The sequence below is a fragment of the Misgurnus anguillicaudatus genome, chromosome 5, assembly GCF_027580225.2.
Source record: "Misgurnus anguillicaudatus chromosome 5, ASM2758022v2, whole genome shotgun sequence".
Classification (NCBI taxonomy): Eukaryota; Metazoa; Chordata; class Actinopteri; order Cypriniformes; family Cobitidae; genus Misgurnus; species Misgurnus anguillicaudatus.
This window is the reverse complement of record NC_073341.2, coordinates 13018430-13041625: the sequence shown is the minus strand read 5'-3', so window position 1 is coordinate 13041625 and position 23196 is coordinate 13018430. Positions and strand designations below refer to the sequence as shown.

At 37.2% G+C, this 23196-nt stretch overlaps 1 protein-coding gene across 1 annotated transcript in view; it reads right to left on the bottom strand.

The window, feature by feature from the left end:
* Positions 1-9238: 9238 nt before the first annotated feature.
* The window catches only part of tcf7l1b (transcription factor 7 like 1b), a 62106-nt gene continuing 48148 nt past the window's right edge, over positions 9239-23196 (bottom strand). The window contains 6 exon segments of the mRNA XM_073867584.1: positions 9239-10139; positions 10953-11004; positions 14502-14609; positions 15757-15912; positions 20438-20576; positions 22396-22479. Coding sequence (XP_073723685.1) covers positions 9667-10139; positions 10953-11004; positions 14502-14609; positions 15757-15912; positions 20438-20576; positions 22396-22479 — 1012 coding nt within the window. The 3' untranslated portion in view covers positions 9239-9666.

Here is a 23196-nt window from a genome sequence, read left to right as displayed (position 1 = left end):
TTTGCATTAAATCAAATAAACAAAGATTAATTAATGGGGAAAAATAACATTGCTCATTGTTTGTTTACGTTAATGCATTTACTAATGTTAACAAATACAAACTTATTGTAAAGTTTCACCAAAATGTTGAATAATGTAAAGGCATATGTTAAGTATATTCCTGTTTATAGTCATACGCAAAGGGCCGCATATGGGTGATTCTCACGAAACCATTGAAACACCACGGCACTAATGATTTTAGCTTTAAAATGTGTAATATAGTAACATTAAAAAGCATCAGAATTAACACAATACTGTGTTCTAACCTTGCACAATGTGTGATTTCAACATAAGAATTTATAATTGTAAATTTTATCTCATTTTCTGCTGAAATTCTCATTACCGCAATGTGTCCGGCTGTGTTTGAACATGCGTTATGTTGTAATTTAATCAAATTAACAAAAAAATATTAAGGAAAAAAATAAATGGATGTTTTGCTAGACTACTTTAAATGACAGAAAAAATATTTACTGAATATTCATGCATAATAATAATAAAGAAAAATTAGGAAAATGATGTGTCCATGCCTGATGTTCTCATCCTCCGCAACACTTTTTGAGAACAGTTTATGCACACATACAGAATTTTAATAAAGTTTGATTTTGAGTGACCAAGCACATGGACCAGTTACTTCAAGATGGCTACCAGGTAAGATCATTTTTTTACAGTTAATTTGAAATATTGTCTTTTCAGAATGCTTACACGACATTTTGATGATCATTACCGCAACAGATGCTTATTAAATGTTAATTTAATTAATAGAAGCATAATACTTTGATTTTAAATGCATGTGCAGAATCTCCAAATTATGTTCTTTCAGGTTTGTAATGTCATTTTGAAAATATGTCAGTGTTGATGTTTTCTGACTGTTGCGGTAATGAGATTTTTTAGGACTAATTTTTTAAATTATGTTACAAAAAGTGTTAAATGATAAGTAAAAGTTTTTAAATTAATGTTCCCATTTACTCCAGACTTTGTTTTTCAATGTCTGGTGGGAAAAAAAGTAAATTTAAGCAATTTTTACATTTTCATGCTTGACATTTTTAAAACCAAGTTTTCGTGAGAATCACCCATATAGTGTGTGTGACGCAATTTTCGTCATCAGTAGAGAGTGCACATACTGTACGTGCACTGCCGAATTTTTCAAACTTTGCATATATTGTTCGCGTAGGTCGCCTTTGCACCTACAGGAGAATGTAGTATATAGCCAGGAGATGCATTGCATTTTAAACGTTTGTATACAGGTACGAGTTAAACAAATGATACTTTGCAAGGCTGTGCATTTGACCAGCCTGATCTAACAAGAAATCTTACATATTTTACGAGTTGGCTAATTCATATCAAATCATATGAAGTTAATCATGCAAAATCGTACGATTCTCATGAAAAAACAATGACGAAACCAAACCCCTAACAACGCACCTAACCCCAACATCACAGGGGCAAGACAAATCGTACCAAAACCTACGAATGTGGTCATATGAATTAATACGAATTAGCCAACACGTAAAATATGTACGAATTCTCGTGAGATAGCATTGCAGCGACTGTGCGCGTACGTTCGGGTACACAAAAAAACTGACTATACTTTGGGCTCAACTTAATTTAAGTTAGTAATAAAGAAACATTTTATTTTAATATTTTTTCCTATAGACGGTTTCAGCAGTAACAACATAAACAAGCGGGTTTCGTGGTCATCACGTAACTTCCGGTAAACTCTGCTGAGAAAAAATAACAACAAAGTTCTTTTAAAGGCGCTCTAAGCGAATCTATGTGACGTTACTTTTTGTTTATGTTTGAACTGTTTTCAAACAAACGGAGCGTAGCTAACTCCTCCCCCTCCCTTCCGTGCTTTCATGAACGCGCATAACCCTCACCCTAAAATCCTTGTCATTTATTTGGCTGGAACACTTTGTTATGGTTTCTGTTTGTAGGTTTGGCCACTTTGTTTTTATTGCAGTTTGTGGAGGCTGGGCTGTCTACCGAGATCGCGTTTTTTTACAGTTTGATCAGCGGACAGGCAGCAAGCAGATATACTGAGGAGATGTTTGCTGTATGTAACAAAAAATGTTTTATGGTCTAAAACGTGTGAATTTGCTAAGAGCACCTTTAAAGTAGTTTATTTATATAACAAGCAAAATAAACAACACGTAAATTACCTAGGAAACCAAAACATTTGTTATTTTCGACGAGGTATTTGTTTAAGAGTTCAGCTAAGCAAATAGTCAGACCAATAATCAACAGAAACCGGAAGTAAAGTTCTGACCAGACGCTCAATCGCGTGAACGCACATGCGTCAGATGAAACCGTCTATAGATGTGGCCTACTACACTGTAAAAAATTATATGAAATCAACATATATTTTATGTTACTTTAACTTATCAAATTATGTTAAACAATTTTAACATGTTTTTTTAAGTTATGTCAACTTATGACAAGTCAACACTTAAAATAGTAGGTTAAATTGACTTGCAAAACAAAGTTGTTTACATTTCATGCTGCATATTTTTTACAGTGAAGATGTGGTAGCTTGATTTATATTAGTTTTTCAATGATTTATTCTTAAATAAATACATCAAATATATATATACAACCATCAAAAAGAATTTTGCATGCATAAAAATAACATTACTGACAAAAATCTAATTCAGCATAGTGTTCGATGCCAAACACGGCTATATTACAGCAATGAAGTGAAATACAATTAAATGCTGTCGTAACTCCACCGTGCCTGCAACTCCAGAGCAGTTAACAAGCACTTTTCCGAGAATTGACTCTGAGAAAACAAGCTTGGGAGAATAATCACAGATTTCCTGGCTCCAGCCAATCTCTCTAACAGGCCAGTCATATTAAAATCACTCAGCCTGGCGCGCTGTTGGTCGCATCAAGCGTGCGTGTGTGGCGTATCGGTGGGTGTATATGGAGAATAGGCGAGCGCATCAGAGTCCTAGCCTTAAGGAGCCAGGCTTTCTGTGTTGTCTGACAACTCATTACCTTTAATTTGGTTGATGGGTCCGAAGCTGAGGGTAAGCACAGACACATGGGACCCCAGAGAGCATCGCAGGGGCCTGAGATGATGCAAGGCATATTTCTTGCTTCTCTAATGACTGCAGAGCAAAATAAAATATAAGCGTGTGTGTGTGACTGACAGGTTTGTACCTCACCTGAGGGCATAGAGGGAAATGAGCGCTCAACGTGTGTCAACCTGTCTGTCTGTATGCGGCCGCGCGAGCGCACACACCTCTTGTCATACGGTTACTGACGGAGGGAGCAGTCAAATGGTATGCTGTTAAAACAGCTCAGAGTTGAGTCATATGGAAACTAACACACACTGTAGAACATCATTAAGCAATTAGTGATAATGATGCATTGCTTGTCCTCATACTTCACTTAATGGCTATTGCTGCCAGTGTAAGGCACGCCGGTTAGCTCACTGGATGGAAGTGGCTGACTCTTGTTGTTATACACGTAGTCCTGTACCTCTGTTGGTTTTGTGCTAGCTACGCAAGGTAACAGGTTCGATTCCTACACATACACTTTTAAAAATAAAGGCTATACACGATGCAACAGAAGAATCACTTTTGCTGAACTTTTAACATCCAAAGAAGATTTCTGTTTCACAAAAGGTGCTGTACACTATAAAAAGGTAAGAAAAAAATGGCAAATGCTCTAGGAACCTGTGACTCAATGGTCCAAATACTGAGGAGCAGAAGCAAAATTCGCTAAACGCCACCTCCGTCAAAAATGAGATAAGGATATTAAAGTGCACCTATTTCATTGCTAAAACAACGTTATTTTGTGTATTTGTTATAATACAATGTGTTCATGTGGTTTATGGTTAAAAAATACATTATTTTTCACATACCGTACAATTTTGTAGCTCCAGATTTCACTCTCTTCCTGAAATGCACGGATTTTGTACAAAACTCATCGATTTGAAAAGCTCTGTGTCCCTGAATGGCCAGCTAATCTGTACGTTGTGTTTGGTCTGAATACCTCTTACGTCAGCCGGAAATGTGACGCTCCTTACCATGTTTGAAAGATTCGCTCACAATGCAATGCTAACAGGAGTTAACTTACAGGCTGTGAGTCCAAGCGGGAGGAATTATGATAATGTCGGTCTTTACTACATCTTTCTTTCTTTCTTTCTTTTTATTTCGAACAACAAAAGAATAAAAATAACAAATTTAAAATAAAATAAAATATGAAAATACAATAATTGAAGATACAATAATTGTATTACCACATGAAACAAAACAAAATTCGTGTCATGCAAATTTTTCCCTTGAGTTGAATATTTGTAACTTATGCGAAAACATGTTTAAGGCAAATAGCCGTTTTCACCTCAATTCTGCTGCCATATTTTCATCATTCGCATCGCCCCGCCCCAGTTCGCGCCTACTCGCATTTTTGCATTAACTTTGTATGTAATCTACTCTTGCAAATAGTTGAATTGGCGTTTAGTGTGTATGCCCCATAAAGCAAAAAAATCAGCATGACACAGTTAAAACGGCTCATAAAACATGGCTGTACCGCTTTATTTTTTTTCTTCTTTCTAATGCGCCATTGGAAAAAATATATTTTTCAGCGCACCTGGAAAAGAGAAGACGTCAAGACCGCGTCACTCACTATTTGTGTGTTCCTGCCGCAAGTCTACATTCAAAATAAAATATTTGCGCACCCAAAAGAAGCAAAATGTGAATTGGCCCTTATGCAGGGTTTACACCAGACGCGGTAGAGGCGGCGCGAGTGATTACATGTTAAGTCAATGCAAGACGCGATTAGGCATCCTGCGGCACGGTACACGCGGTAAGCGCGGCACGAATGGCACGTAACTCGCAGTGCGGATGGCACGTTCCGCGCGAATTGAGCGTTGCCGCGGGAAATGTGCGAGTTGAAAAATCTGAACTTCTGCGGATTCCCGCGCTGGGTGCAAATTTTTCCCTTGAGTTGAAGATTTTCTACTCTTGCAAATAGTTGAATTCACATTTAGTGTGTATGCCCCATAAAGCAAAAAAATTAGCATGACACAGTTAAAACAACTCATAAAACATGGCTGTACCGCTTTATTTTTTTTCTTCTTTCTGATGCGCCATTGGAAAAAAAATTATTTTCCAGCGCACCTGGAAAATAGAAGGCGTCACGACCGCATCACTCTCTATTTGAGTGTGCTTGCCGCAAGTCTACATTCAAAATAAAATATTTGCGCACAAAAAGAAGCAAAATGTGAACTGGCCCTTATGCAGGGTTTACACCAGACGCGGTAGAGGCGGCAAGCGCGAGTGATTACATGTTAAGTCAATGCAAAGGCGCGATTAGGCATCCTGCGGCACGGTACACGCGGTAAGAGTTGAAAAATCTTAACTTCTGCAGATTTCCACGCCGCGTTAACCAATCAGGACCTTGCTGTAGTAGTGACGTGATTAAAGGAAGCAAGCAGAGAGGTGGAGTCTTAGAAGCCCCTCCCATGACACGAATTTCCACGTGAATGTCTCGAATGACTAGAACTTCACGCCTTTTATGTACGAATGACGCGAGTGAACTCAAATGTTCAAGTGTCCAAACACCCGCGAATAGCGTGTTTTTGCCGCCTCTACCGCGGTTGGTGTGAATGCACCATTATGCTGCATACACACTAAATGAGAATCATCGCATTCCTTGCTGTAGATTATTTATGGGATTTAACTTTTTTAACAATTTGTCTGATTTGCATCGCCCCACGCAAGTTTGTGTCTATTCGCGTCTTTACATTTGACTTTGTATGTAATTTACTCGCACAAATCGTTCATGTTTGGTGTCTACGGCGCATCATAAGTCATCAAATATCTTTACTTCAAATCCGCTTAATCCCGGCCTCAGGTCATTCAGAAATACCATAATTTAACCAAAGTAGGTTGTTTACTTTTGGGTCAAATACACATTTTCTGGGTTAATTTTACTCAATGGCTGGCTTTGTCCCTTTTTGACCCGATGCTAGGTTATTTTTTTATATTGTGATGTTGAAAAATGATCCTTATACTTTTCAAAAGTACATTTTATTTATAGACAGATTTCATTGTAATCTGGGTGTCACCACACACAAAGCATTTGAATAGACCCATTTACACCCCGTCACTCGCGGTATACAGACACCCACAGGAATACGGGGTCTGTCAGGGGTGTCACCTACGCCCCGTTTCCCAGCTGCGGGGAAAGTGAAGGGGACTGTTCTTGGCACCCCTCCCCGTTTCTAAAGTCCCTAAAAAGCAGGGGACTCTACCTTGCGTATTTTCCACTAATTGAAAAGCCTAATGAGATCCCTGGAGCTCCATCCTATTACCTCTCACTTAATTACAGTGCCAACAGGCAGCCAAACCACAAATAAAGACACAACGTGAGAAAGCGAGAGGAAAAGAGAAGGCTGGCTTTGACCTGCTTTCGTCGTTGTTTTGGGACTTTGCATTCCAGGAAGGAACAGATGTCTATTATTTTTTTAAGCCGTGTTTATTTTTGGCAGGATTTTTTGTTACATGGCTTAGCTGTTTATTTTCCAGTGCGGTTTGCCTAAATTCCACCTATTAAAGATTTAACTCGAATTCCTCTCACATATCAGCAGGGTTCTTCAGTAGTTAAAGTCAGATTAACCATGCTGAAGTTTATTATGCTATTATTGTATATAAGTACACTATAAATGGTGTTTTAAGGGAAAATTGAGGAATTTAGATACAAATGTTTTGACAGGTTTTCTTGTAAATAAGCATTTTTTTAAATAGGCTCTTATGTTAAGGTTCTGTAATTTCACTTTAATGGCAATAAAAAGGTTATTAGTCAGTAATTAAAATGCCTTCTTTTCACAAATGTCACTTTAGTAATTTCATTGGTATTTAATGAAAACCTTCTAAGTGCATGCAAACTTTTTTTTGGCAAAAAAACCTTCACCTCTAATCCACTTCTTTGGGCATAGTAGTTGCAAAATCACTAAGGATGCAACTAAAACAGTGCAAACAATGAAAGTCAGAATGTAAAATGAAAAAACTGAACTACACATTAGAGGGCGCTGTGATCAATGCCACTACCGCATACGGGTTGTATCCAAGTCCAAGTACTCACAAGGGACACAAGTTTGAATTTGCTCCACAGTTGTTTTGTACACTGATGTCCATATAATTTATCTTCCGTGCACTTTTAAATGAACATGGCGTTTAGCAGATTCTGTCAACAAAGCAGTGTTTCTGAATGATCTGTGGATGAGATTAAGCAGATTTGAAGAGAAAGCATTTGATGAACGTATAATACCCAGCGTTGTGGGTAACGCATTACAAGTAACGCACATTACGTAATAATATTACTTGCCTGAAGTAACGAGTAAAGTAACGCATTACTTTATAAATGTACACATTAATATTTGAGTTACTTTTTAAAAAAAGTAATGCAAGTTACTTTTCAGTTTAATTAATTCAATTTAAAAATAAAATAATGTACTTAATTAAACTTTACTGAACATATTAATGTAGAATTACACACACTGTGCGTCTGAGTGGGAACAATTTTGAGTCAGAAAACAGAGTTTGACCTCCTTTTTGGGATCATAAAAATACCTGCAAGGCCTGAAAGAAATCAAGCCTCAGCCAAGTAAAAAAAAGTAATACAAAAGTAACGCAAGCATTACTTTCCATGAAAAGTAACCAAGTAACGCTATTAGTTACTTTTTTGGGGAGTAATTTAATATTGTAATGCATTACTTTTAAAAGTAACTTTCCCCAACACTTATAATACCTGCCAAGAGCATTCAGTTAATATCATTATCTTATTTTTGATGGTGACATTTAGCGGCTTTTGCATCTGAGCTCCTCAATTTAAGAGTAAAATTGTGAAGAGTACAACAACGCATGAGAAATGTTTTAAAATCTTGACATAAGATATTTTTCCTCTTTTTAAAATTGTAACCACATCTTCTAATGAGTAATAATGAATAATAATAATAAAATATTATGATGATAAATATTTCCACTACACATTTTTCATATTGTTTGGGTATACGTAATAATATAGAATTATTCATATTTATATTAATGCATGATTTATATAAAATAACGAGAAATTTATTTCAAGTACAGAGCAAATTGGCAATTAAAATTTCTTCATCCTGGAAACAGCAGCAGAAGTTCCTCAGCATTTAGAGCTGAAAAATAAAAAAATGCAATCTTTTCATTTTCTCATCTTCATGTTGTTTTAAACCTGTATGAATTTCTTTATTCTGTTGAACACTTATATTCAGTGATTGTAAGCACACAGATGATGGCACCCTTTGACTTTCATAGTATTTGCTTTTCCTACTATGGAAGTCAATGAGTGCCGTCAACTGTGTGCTTGCCATCACTTTATCAAAATATCACACAATTGACCGCACCAGTTGACTTCCATACTATTTGTTTTTCCTACTATAATTAGTTTTTCTTTCTAAACGAATGAACTCATACAGATTTACATCAACATGAGGGTCATTAAATGATGGCAATTTTCATTTTTGAGGTGAACTATCCTGTTAAAGGACAAGTCTATTTTCTTAAAAAAAATCCAGATAATTTACTCACCACCATGTCATCCAAAATGTTGATGTCTTTCTTTGTTCAGTCGAAAAGAAATTATGTTTTTTGAGGAAAACATTCCAGGATTTGTATTATTTTAATGGACTTTAATGGACCTCAACACATAACAGTTTTAATGCAAAAACTGCATTAAAACTGTTACGTGTTGGTGTCCATTAAAATGAGAAAAATCCTGGAATGTTTTTCTCAAAAAACATGGTTTCTTCTCAACTGAACAAAGAAAGACATCAACATTTTGGATGACATGGTGGTGAGTAAATTATCTGGATTTTTTAAAAGAAAATGGACTAATCCTTTAAAGGCGGGGTGCATGATCACTGAAAGCCAATGTTGACATTTGAAATCACCTAAACCAACACTCCCTTACCCCAATAGAATCCGGACCATCTTTTGATAGACCCGCCCCACACATACGCAACCCAGGCAATGATGTCGGTTTGTAGACATGCCCCTTACTGCTGATTGGCTACAAGTGTGTTTTGGTACTCGGCCCGACTTCCTTTTCCAGTGTTTTTCAAAAATCATGCACCCTGCCTTTAATATCGCTTGAGAATTCCTACAAAACCTTTTAATAAATATCCATGACTCCAAAAAACCAATACCATCCATGATTAGAAACAATTTACAAGTTTTATTTATCAAGTTCACACACTTCAAAACTGGGGTAGAGGGGGGTCGTTGCAAAGAGGTCTAATAAAATGCCAGTACTATGAATTAAACTCCAAAACTACCATTAATAATAATTACAGGCAAGCTTAAAAGTTTTTGTTCCTTCTCGTCTTTTAAAAGTCGTTTTTAATACACATATTCTTTATACAAGTTTACTGATAAATGCATCAAAGAAGAAACCAGTTCCAAAGTAGACGTTACAAAAAATACATTGTTTTGTACAGACACTGAAAAGCGGATGATCAAATATTGACCAATAATATTTATTTTCTTTTCACTTATCAAAAAAGTTAACCTGACATCTATTTCTCCAAAAGGTAAAAAGCAATATACAGCATTATTTCAAAGACTTAAAAGCAAGAGAATTGAGTTAGTCGGCTGATTTGGTAACTAAAGAGAGAGGCTGAGACTGGAACAATGCGTGATGGGATTGAAGTGAAGCGTGATGGAATGGAGAGGGCGGGGACAGGAGGGAGGCATGCAAGGATGAGAAGGGAAGTGGCCGAGAGAGTAGAGGCGGAGTGGAGTGACTGCCCGAGGAGCTGGTGGGGAGAGAGATGCTCGGTTGGGAGGAAGATGATGATGATGATGAGGATGATGACGAAGAGGGTCTGGAGAGAAGAGAGAAGTGAGGTGGGTGCTGGTGGCGATCGGGTTTGGTGGTGAGCGACAGCGGTTGAGCCTGCTCAGAATGAGTAGGGGCCGGAGCGGCGGGCGAGGCCAGGGCGGCAGAGGGCGTGGCCGGAGAGTCCAGCATGCTGCCGTGGGAGGAGGCGGGGCTGTCAATCATTTTCTCCTGAGGGAGGTACTGCACACACGGCTTCTTATTTGGCGCTGAGAAATCTGACAGGGAAGAGAAATCACGCAAATTAATAGGAAGAATTTTTAACGCCGCATCTCATTTGAATGGAAGCTGATGAATGATAAACACACCATTAAGAGCGACTCTGTTACGAGAGGGAATTTAACAATTACATAATACTCTATGTCAGGGGTTTTCAAACTTTATGATAGTAGGGACCCCCACATATTATGAACCTTCAGCGAGGACCCCTTTCCTAAAAAGGACCCAACGCGAAGCATCAAACTATCATAACAAGAGGCTACATTTCATTTTTAATTTCAGGGTAAAAAATGCCCTCGTCATGGTCTAGACAGAATATGTGACCCATAAAATACTAGTCACGACATGGAAATGGACTCGTGTGCATTTGCCGACATCACATTATTCAAATGGAAGTTGCAGGTGGTGTGTATGAGCACAATGAACAGGGTCCTAATCTTTTCTGCCATCGGCTGTCTAAAGGGCCGTTCACACAGGATGAGTATTAAAAATCAATACGTCTTATCCTTCATCAAACATACACACTTTAAATGCATATCATGCACTTTGATTCATCCGAATAGTTAAAAAAAACACAATACTATAAAAAATCTGCGCAAAACATTGTCGATGTGGCGCAAATGAAGGATAAAAACATAGCATGACGGCAGTGTGATCCTGTGTGAGCGGCTCTTGAGCCTGCAGACATACCTGCCTGTGCTAGCACTGGACTTCATAAGCTGCATGTCACAGAGCAGGGAGGAGAGAGCGAGGTTAGAAACGAACAAGGCGAGATAGAAAAGGGTTGTGAGTGTGTGTATATCTGTCCTCACCCTCTGGTGTTGAGTCGCTCTTATTATCTCTCTTCCTCTTCTTCCGCTTACCCTACAGAGAAAATATTACACAGAGAGAGAGAGAGAGAGAGAGAGAGAGAGACAGATAGTCAGAAACAGAATACAAATAACTTGCACGATTATGGATTGAGTTCACCAAGAAATCTTAACGCTAAAATGCCATAAAAATTCCCTTTTTTAATCCTTAAACAATGTTGCAATCCCGTTTACCATATGTAGAACACAAAATTTGTTTTAGGAATGCCATTATTGGAAGTTGCGGTAACACTTTACTTGATGGGGTGTTCATAAAACTGACATGACACCTTTATAATCATGACATGACACGAGATTTTATGACAACTGTCATTAAGTGTCATTTGTTTAATTATGTCATTTTATTATGCAAAGATGACATTGTTTGAAATGTCTTTGTTATGACAACTTGACATAAATCAATACATCATAACTTGTCATAAATCTGTCATATAGTTTTATACCAGCATTATGAATATTTTTCTTGACCTTAACTGCAGTGGTACAAATTGAACTTGTCATAAAAATGTCAATAAGTGTTAATACTGTCAAATTAATTTAAATACCTTAACAAAATGCAACAGGCACGTCAAAATATTATACCTTATGCGATAAGGCAATAAAACATCGTTTTATCAATTTTAATTATTATTATTATTGGATTTTATTTCTTAAACACCTTGAGGAAACTAAAAAAACAACAACATTATGAACTGAAGAATATTCATGCCGCTGTTAAAAAACTATCTGACAGAATATTAACACTTAACGACAAATTTAATTTGTATCACTGGTAAAAGTGGTCAGTTATGTTGTCTTGGTAATGTCAAGTTGTCATGACAAGTTATGATGTATTGGTTAATGTCAAGTTGTCATAACAATGACCTCAAACAATGTCATCTTTGCATTAAAAATAACATAATTGAACAAATGACACTTAATAAGTTGTCATAAACGTGCATAAAATCTCCATGTTTAGAACCCGTGTCATGTCATGATCATGAAGGTGTCATGTCAGTCCCATGAACACCCCTGCAAGTAAAGTGTTACCAAAAGTTGCTTTTAAACACAGTTACTGTATAACACATGCACTGTAAAAAAATCCTTGTTTCACTTAAAGGCGGAGTCCACAATGTTTGAGAGCCAATGTTGATATTTGAAATCACCTAAACAAACACGCCCCTACCCCAATAGAATCTGGACCTTCTGTTGATAGACCCGCCCCACACATACGCAACCTGGCAAGGATGTCGGTTAGTAGACACGATCCTTACTGCTGATTGGCTATAAGTGTGTTTTGGTAGTCGGCCCGTCTCCTTTTCCAAAGCGTTTTTCAAACATCGTGGACTCCGCCTTTAAATTTTTAAGTTTAACCACTGATCTATATAAATGACTGGATTGCGCATAGAACACTTAACGTAACAGCGTGAGGTGAAGCCAGCGCAGAGTTCGAGCCGCCATCTTGGTATACCCAAAGGGGAGACGGCGTCATTGACTTCCATTCAAAATCATGTTTTAAATTCACCCGCTTTACAGCGTATCAGTCACGCAAGATTAATTTTAGGATATGTGTACGTAAATTAACTGTTAATTCTGGTGTTATTTGCAATGTTTATGTTTTAATCGGGCAGGAAAATGGATTTATAAAAACCCGTTAAGGTGAGTGTGTCTGCTGCATTCGGGTATAAATAAAGTTTTTTTTGACATTCAGCTACACGGTCTGCGTTATTTCTCTAAATAAGTTTAGGTAACTTGTAAGTTTAAATAACATAATTACAAAACCAGCTAATTATTGCATACACATACGGTACAAAGTATGATTATTTATTTAGATTTCAGAATGAGCACGTTTGTCATACTAAATATGCTGCGGTCTGTCTGCTGATCTGGTAATGTAATAAAGATGAATGTATAATAACTGATCAACTTTCAGTAAATAACTATGTACATGCTTAGGACGTTTGTGTTGTAATAATGTACAGGGTAATTTCAGATATAAAAACGAAGACTAGTAAAGTGATGTTTTATCATTAAAATCTGATCGCATCCATTGATTTAATAGAACGTTTGGGTATACCAACATGGCGGCGCGGTGGCTTCACAGTTGTGACGTCATGCGCAATCCAGTCATTTATATAGATCAGTGAGTTTAACCAATTTCGAATTTACAGTTCATTTTATCTTACTTGACTAGTGAGGAGTTGCTATAAATGATAAACATTTATTTGAATTAGCTTAAGTTATTTTAACTTTATTTTTATAATTTATAGCAACTACAAACTCATCAAAAAAGTTTAAATTGTAATTTCAAGTGGATAAAACAACTACAGTGTGTCGGCCAATCTTTTGTAAGTTTAAGCTTCATTTTAAAAAAGGTCCAAGAGAAAATGAGAAAATTTGAGAACAATTTTTTTTTTAGTTTTCAATGAATCGGTTGAGATTTACAGCATTGGTCTGAATGATCTGTACACAAATTATACTTAAATGTGCCAAAGAGCTAAAGCAGATTTCAAGATTAAAATGTGTACGTTTACATTTATGCATTTAGTAGATGCATTTATCCAAAGTGACAAAGCATTAAAAGTATACATTTTTCAATATATTTAAATACTGTATATATGAAATACATGAAAAAATACTTTAGTGTACTTTAGTATTTACTATAGTAAACTGAAGTAAATTATAGTATATTCCTACACATACCATAGTATTAACTATAGTAAACTGATAAATTGTAGTAAGTACCATAGTATACTTTAGTTCTTACTACAGTAAACTATAGTGAATTGTAGTATACTGTAGGATATTATAGTATTTACTAGAGAAATTGTACATTTCCTATAGTAAGTTTACTATAAATTACTATAGTATTTTAATACAGTTTACTTTATTATAGAATGGTTCAAAAATACTATAGTATTTGCTAGAGCAATTTTACTTCATTTTCTATAGTTATTTACTATAAATTACTATAGTATTTTAATACAGTTTACTGTAGTATCTTTATTGTGGTATGGGTCAAAAACACTATAGTATTTACTAGAGTAATTTTACTACATTTTTCTATGGTAATTTTACTATAATATACTATAGTATAGATTTTTTTCATTTGGGTAGAATTGAACCCATGACCCTTGCAATGCTAACACCAAGTTATCTACATGAACCCATAAAACCACCAGATATTTCACTCAATTTCTCACCTGACTTAAGCAGACTTGGAATATAGCGGAATAAGTTGTATAGACTGAATATTTTGGGGGTTTTATGGGAAATTGTGCATCCTTTTAAAGGCTTTAAATCTTCAGTCACGTTTTATTCTAACTGCATCCAAGGCGAGCGGCAGGTACATCACCTTCTTTCAAATGTCTCCTTTTGTGCTTTACAGAAGAACGTACAATAAAATTGTAATAATTGTGAAATAATTTTCTTAAAGGAAAGTGCAGTTGTGAAAGTTGCGTGTAAACAAATGTTTAGTGTATAGCATTATGTGTGTGTGTGTTTGTGACTCACATAGTTATCTCGGGCAGACCAGCCAGGATAGAGTTGAGAGTGCAGCTGCCTCTCTTTCCTGGCCAGCTCGTAATATTTGGCCTGTTCCTCTCGAGATAGCGAATGCCACTGCAAACACAAAAAACTGTAGTCAGCCAAAAGCCAAACACATACATATATATATACACACGCATTTACATTTACATCATATGACACTCATGCAATGTGTGTACGTGCAACATAACATAAGGCAAAATTCTCCCTTGTTTGTGAGTCACTTTATATAAATGTATAGAAATGCAATATGGGTAAATATAGTTTTAGCTATATACACCCTCTTTAGGGAATAGTTCACCCAAATTTTAAAGTACTCGCATAATTTATTCACCCTCATGTTATCCCAGAAGTATATGAATTTCTTTCTTCAGGGTTTTGCTTAAGCTGAACACAAAAAATCATTGTATATTAAAATGCCATCAAGTTATCGTCTTATATGGTATATCACATGGCTACAAAAAGCACACACATCCATTATTAATGTAATCCAAATGGTTTAAAAAATAGTGAAACACTAGGTTTGTAAGAGGAAACAATTCATATTTTGAAGTTGTTTAGTGGACGACACGTTGAATTATGACCGATGTTAACAAGCAGAACAAGAAAATTGCAATGTTCAAATATGGCAGCAAGTCGATGACGTCAAGTCTCATTGGTTCTCATGACTTGTTGGCATATGCACGATTCATCACAAACAAATTGTTTTGATGCAAAAGCAGTTATCAATCCACACGATGGCATTTTAATATAAAATTTTTGTATTCAGCTAAAGTCAAATACATCTGAGACGGCATGAGAATTTTCATATTTGGGTGAACTGTTACTTTAACATCTGACTTTAAGTATTCAATGAAATAAAAAATGGACTTCTGTAGCTTTTAATTAATTTTTAATTCATTCAAGTGACAGTTGTACTCCTAAAACTTGTCAGCTATACAAAAAAGTGTCATCTTGTGCTACACAGATTATTGTCCAATCAAATCCTCTCTAGACTGAGACTGTCCCTCCCACCAATACCACCAGAAACTGACTAGGTATCAAACTAAACATCGTTTACCACTATGATGTGATGAAAGAGCATTTCTGACTACATACAAATGTGGTTTAAATGATCCAATCACAAAACATTTTGCACCTCATTTACATTTCTATTTAGCGCTGTCCACTTGTGATTGGATCACCACGTATAAGTGAGGTCACATAAACACTGTTTGCTTACCCTGCGACCCAGGATCTGATTAATAGCGGCGCTTTCTTTCAGCGTGCATTCGGCCACCACTTTAGCCCTCATCTCTTTCATATACAGCATGAAGGCATTTAGAGGTTTCTTTATGTGTGGTCTCTTATCCTCTTCCTTTTTAGTTGGGCCTGGAGACTTCGTGCAAGCACACAACAGGTTGTTAGTCATTGTTTAGTAGCCTATGTGTGTATGAGTATAAGAGAGTGCAAGTCAAAAGAGTGTGTGTACTGGAGTGGGAAATCAAGTCAAATTTGGTGCTTTTTATAATGTTGAATTGATGCAAATTCTGCTAGTTTAAAGGAACATTAATAATGTGACTGTAGAACAGCAATAAACTAATATAACCTAAACATTTCATTAACCGTCACTATACATAACAACAATAACCGTTACTGTTCTAAAAAAATTGTCACTGTACATTACATCAATAATCGCCACTGTTCTAAAAAATAAAAACAACGGTCACTGTACACAACAATAACAATTGTCACTGTATAATAACCGTCACCGTACACAACAAAATAACCGTCACCGTACACAACAAAATAATTGTCACCGTATATAACAAAATAATTGTCACCGTACAAAACAAAATAATTGTCACCTTACATAACAACAATAATTGTCACCGAACATAACAACAATAATTGTCACCGTACATAACAACAATAACCGTCACAGTACATAACAAAATTGTCACTGTACATTACATCAATAATTGTCACTATTCTAAAAAATAAAAACAACGGTCACCACACACAACAATAAAAATTGCACTATATAATAACCGTCACCGTACATAACAAAATAATTGTCACTGTACATAACAGCAATAATCGCCACTGCACATAACAGCAATAACCGCCACCGCACATAACAACAATAACCGCCACTACACATAACATCAATAACCGTCACCACACATAACATCAATAACCGCCGCCGCACATAACATCAATAACCGTCACTGCACATAACAACAATAACCGTCACTGTACATAACAACAATAACCGTCACTGTACATAACAACAATAACCGTCACTGCACATAACAACAATAACCGTCACTGTACATAACAACAATAACCGCCACTGCACATAACAACAATAACCGTCACTGTACATTACATCAATAATTGTCACTGTTCTAAAAAATAAAAACAACGGTCACCACACACAACAATAATAATTGTCACTATATAATAACCATCACCGTACATAACAAAATAATTGTCACTGTACATAACAGCAATAACCGTCACTGCACATAACAGCAATAACCGTCACCGCACATAACAACAATAACCGTCACCGCACATAACAACAATAACCGTCACCGCTAGGGATGCTCCGATCAGGATTTTTGCAGGCCGATACCGATCACCGATTTGTTGTCTTCATGATCGGCCGATACCAATGCCGATACCGATTTTTCAAGGTGGTATGCAAGCTCTTTGATGACTGTAACTTTTAACATTTTTTCTAGATAAAGTAATACCACAGATGTTGCCTTTGTTATATTACTTGCAGTAATTAGGTATATTATTGTTTTAATAGAGAATCAAATAAATTAGCACAACAAATATTTATTTTGCAAAGAGAAATTTAATATGCCTTTAAAAAGGCTTATGTCTGTAAAATCTAATGAAAACACTTCACAGTCTTTACTGTATGAATTAAATATACATGCATTCGTATGAAGTACAACAGTTCTTTAGTGAAGAGCAGAGAGTGATTTTATTGAGAGATGAATTAGGTTGCTGTAGCTTTAAGACTTGACAGAGATCGCTCTGTTCACGTGCACTGATGACCGGCTGCTGTGTGTGCGCGCGGCGGGTGTATGCAGACGAGAGCAGCTGTGAGGAAAATTAAAGTTTAAACGCTCAAAACTTTAAAACGCATGCAAATAATAAACTTTTGACATGAGGATGCAATTGTCCGCGATAGATATGTGTTGTATACGCTGTTTGATGGGGATGTGAAGACGGGTCGCGCTGTAGGACCGGACCGCGTCCGCATGCAAATAATAAACTTTTGACATGAGGATGCAATTGTCCGGGATAGATATGTGTTGTATACGCTGTTTGATGGGGATGTGAAGACGGGTCGCGCTGTAGGACCGGACCGCGTCCGCATGCAAATAATAAACTTTTGACATGATGCAATTGTCCGGGATAGATATGTGTTGTATACGCTGTTTGATGGGGATGTGAAGACGGGTCGCGCTGTTAGGACCGGACCGCGTCCTCATAGAAAATACACATATCTCTGTAAAGGCAAAGAGAGAAATGCAAATCTGCACGTCGCTCGTGAGCCACGGGTTATAAAAATGCTCTCACTGCGTAAAAATGGTCTCTAACTGCAGCCGCATTGAGGAGCCATATGATGACAAAAGTAAACAGAAAGATCGGTTCACGAGATCGGCAAATTTAACGAGGACCGATTGAGTCATTTAATGCCGTTATCGGCCGATACCGATCTCTGGCCGATCGATCGGAGCATCCCTAGTCACCGCACATAACAACAATAACCGTCACTGCACATAACATCAATAACCGTCACCGCACATAACAACAATAACCGCCACCGCACATAACAACAATAACAGTCACCGCACATAACAATAACAGCCACTGCACATAACATCAATAACCGCCACTGTACATAACAACAATAACCGCCACTGCACATAACATCAATAACCGTCACTGCACATAACATCAATAACCGTCACTGCACATAACATCAATAACCGTCACAGCACATAGCATCAATAACCGTCACTGCACACATCATCAATAAGCGTCACGGCACATAACATCAATAACAGTCACTGCACATAACAGCAATAACCGTCACCGTACATAACATCAATAACCGCCACTGCACATAACATCAATAACCGTCACTGCACATAACAGCAATAACCGTCACTGCACATAACATCAATAACCGTCACTGCACATAACATCAATAACCGCAACTGCACACAACAACAATAACCATCACTGCACATAACATCAATAACCGTCACTGTACATAACAACAATAACCGTCACTGCACATAACACCAATAACCGTCACTGCACATAACATCAATAACCGCCACTGCACACAACAACAATAACCGTCACTGTACATTACATCAATAGCCGTCACTACACATAACATCAATAACCGTCATTGCACATAACATCAATAACCGCCACTGCACACAACAACAATAACCGTCACTGCACATAACATCAATAACCGTCACTGTACATACCATCAATAACCGTCACTGTACATAACATCAATAACCGTCACAGCACATAACATCAATAACCGTCACTGCACACATCATCAATAAGCGTCACGGCACATAACATCAATAACAGTCACTGCACATAACAGCAATAACCGTCACCGTACATAACATCAATAACCGCCACTGCACATAACATCAATAACCGTCACTGCACATAACAGCAATAACCGTCACTGCACATAACATCAATAACCGCCACTGCACACAACAACAATAACCGTCACTGTACATTACATCAATAGCCGTCACTACACATAACATCAATAACCGTCACTGCACATAACATCAATAACCGCCACTGCACACAACAACAATAACCGTCACTGCACATAACATCAATAGCCGTCACTACACATAACATCAATAACCGTCACTGTACATAACAACAATAACAGCCACTGCACATAACATCAATAACCGTCACTGCACACAACATCAATAACCGCCACTGCACACAACAACAATAACCGTCACTGCACATAACATCAATAGCCGTCACTACACATAACATCAATAACCGTCACTGTACATAACAACAATAACAGCCACTGCACATAACATCAATAACCGTCACTGCACATAACATCAATAACCGCAACTGCACACAACAACAATAACCATCACTGCACATAACATCAATAACCGTCACTGTACATAACAACAATAACCGTCACTGTACATAACATCAATAACCGTCACTGTACATAACAAAATTGTCACAAGTACAAAAAATAACGTCACTGTACATAACAAAATAATTGACACTGTACACAACAATAATAATTGTTACTGTACATAAAATAACTAACTGCCACTGTATCTAACAACAACAACTGTCACTGTACCAAAAAATTTGGTAACTGTACATAACATCAATAAACGCCACGGTACCAGCAACAATAACAGTCACAGTACATAACAAAATTGTCACTGCAAATACTGACTACCGGCACATTGGGGAACTTTACTGTCAATTTTGTCACCGCCCCTTTTTGGGGGAAAAACAAACTAGACTTCCCATTGACTTCCATTCAAAATAGTGGAACAACGCAACGTTTATTTAAGTGCATTTAAGGTATCCATTTAATCAGAACGTGTTGCCTGAGGGTCGAACCCATGACCTTTTGTGCTGCTAACACAATGATCTACCAACTGAGCTACAGGAACACTGTTTTAGTAATGATTTATCTAACTATTAATTAACTATTTGACAATACTTTTTAGTGTGGCTCATTCAAGCCTAACATGGATCCTGAATAATTTCTTAAAATGTTGCAATAAAGAGTAAAGGAAGAAAAAGGAGAAAGTGTTGACGTCAGATAGGGTGTGTGTGTGTGTGTGTGTGTGTACTTACGTGTGAGCTGATGGACTGAGGTCTCCGTTGGGTTCTTGTTTTATAGCTGGGGAGACTATGGCCGGGTGTGGGATTCCTGTCTGATGAATACTGTGAGGATGAACCATATGCGGAGAAAAGCGACTGGATACCAAACTGAAACAGACATGGGTAACTGTTATATTTAGAAACTAAAACTGTTATATTTAGGACTAAAATCCAGATAAACAATGCCTCTTAATCTCCAGTCTTGAAGGATATTAGACCAAGACCTTGCCAGACTCGCACCTGTATTTCCCATGTGAGCACCACGGCTCAACATGTCTGGCTCATTTGTGCAAGGACTACACTTACATCTTGATATTTAACTCTTAAACATCTCAAAATACCACACAGCATCTTACTTAAACATCTTAAAACTCCGTCTAGACTACAGCACTCATTTCCAGCCCAGATGCTCAAAAGCTCCTTTATCCTCTCTTGTTATTGGTTAAGTGCTGGGTGTGCGGTTACTATGGTAACGCAACAGAGCGTAACACCTGAGAGCACCCCCGGTACACCCCTTTTCCAAAATCCATGGAAACTGCTTCCTACAACAGACTGAATGGGACACGTTTCAGATCCCAGCTGAGTATCTGGTGAGGTATACGCACAATGAAGCATTGTCTGGAAAAACTGACCAATGTCTCACTTCTGAGGTGATCCCAATAAACTTACTAATGTGTCAAATAACACCAGGCTTGACAATAATTCAATATCCATATTTTTTTTCAATAACGATGATATGGTTTCTAAACACATTTCAGATATTTTGATATACATTGCAGAGTCCCGTGGCCTTTCACATGTACCATCTAAAAACGCGTGTTAAACGGGGGTCAAGGCTCTTCTTTCTCCCAAAGCGCGTTCCCGTGGCGTCTTTTGTAGTTAAGCAACCATGAGCCGCGCTCTCCGGGATAGCGAGGAAAACGCAATGCCTGATCGGATTTAAATCGCTCATCTGTACCTTGCATCAATCATATCATTGACACCATGCAATCAATAAATCTGGTTGGGATTTATTGGCCATATCGTCCAGCCCTACAGTAGACTTATGTTAAAATATTAGGGCTGCAACGATTATCGCGTGTCCCATTAAAAATGCCTCTGAAATCGATTCAAAACCGTTTTTGAATCGATTCTGTGTTTCATACACAGCTTGTGCGGGTACTACGGCATTTGGTCAGTAGGAAGTCCTTATCAAATCTAAAATCATTATGAGTCGGATTCGTTTATAACGTGCATTTTAAAAAGCAACACTCGTTAAACAAACTTATTCAATATATTCTTTATTAGCATGAAAATACCTGAAACTATTTGAAGAACAGCTATATAAATATTCCTATAGACATTTTTCGGAAAAGCAATTGTAATGCTACTTCTTCTGCGTCACAAAGGGAGTTTCTGCACAAGAGCGCCCCCTGGCTTTGGGATGTGGCGGGATTTCACCGTAATTCATAAAAATTCATTCACTGAGAAAACGCACATTTGCACGATTAATCGCTGCAGCCCTAATTTTATAATTTATAATTTTATCATTTGAAATAAAAGCATTGCGACCAAATAGTAATGTCAATTAATTAAGTTAAAAGCGTATAATCCTTTCACATGTATTGTTATAGTTTCTGAATCACTAAAAAACACAACTAAACAAAACTATGAATAGGGCTCAACATTGACAGATAAAGAAGAATCATTTTTAACACATAAATATCAGTGAAGAAACAAAACTGACTGGGGTTGCTTATACTGGCAATGTTCATAAAAGTCTGAGAGAGGACAATCTATTCATCCCAATAAACATAGTAATAATTCAAAACGTACACCCTCACATATCAGGGAAACGGACCAGTCTGAATCTTTCTCATTTAAAAGCACATCAGATCTTCTTCAATGCACTGAAACTCAATGTGTAATGTATGAATAAATCGCTCACCTGGACATGGATGCGTTCATGGCAAGAGCTGGGTAAGGGTGCCGAAAACCTCCAGCAGTGATGGGGTACATGTGTTGACCCTGCCTAAGATAGACAGAGAGGTTCATATAGGGGTCAAAGATGTGACCCTAAAGGGCCGTTTACATTATAACATCAACTATAACTATATTAGTGTCCACATTACCAGACAATAACAATAACTTGGTTAATTCGCTCAAGTGCACAGTACTCGCGCTAATCACTTGTCTTTAAATGGCATTAACGAATATTGCATATTTCCTGTAATAAAAACTTTATTTGCAATTGTTTACATGTCACAAAGTTAAGTCGAGCTGATGGGTCTTTTTCTTTTTATTTATGAATTTTTCAAAACTTTAACAAAATACTTTATACAATCAAGTTTATAGCTTCCCCCCCAAAAAAAATGACCCTTCCCACCGAAATAATTAAACTAACAAAATAAATTACAATTAATATGACAACAACAATCCAGCTGATGTTTTTTATGACTATTAATTATACTGACATTACAGTGTTATGCTGAGTTTACACCAAACGCGTTTGGGGCGTCAAAATCGCGTCTACCGCACCTAGTTTGCCGTTTGAACACTTTGATTGCATTCGCGCGTGTAGAGCGGAGTAGACGCGCGGAACAGCAAGCATTTGACGCGCGTCCGAAGCAAAATCTGCTTCTTGTGGGAGGGGCAACTGCTGTGCGAGTGTCTGTTTGCAAGATGACTAATGTTACTTGTGCATTTATCAAGAGAGTTACCAGTTTGTATTGGGTAACCTTACTATAGG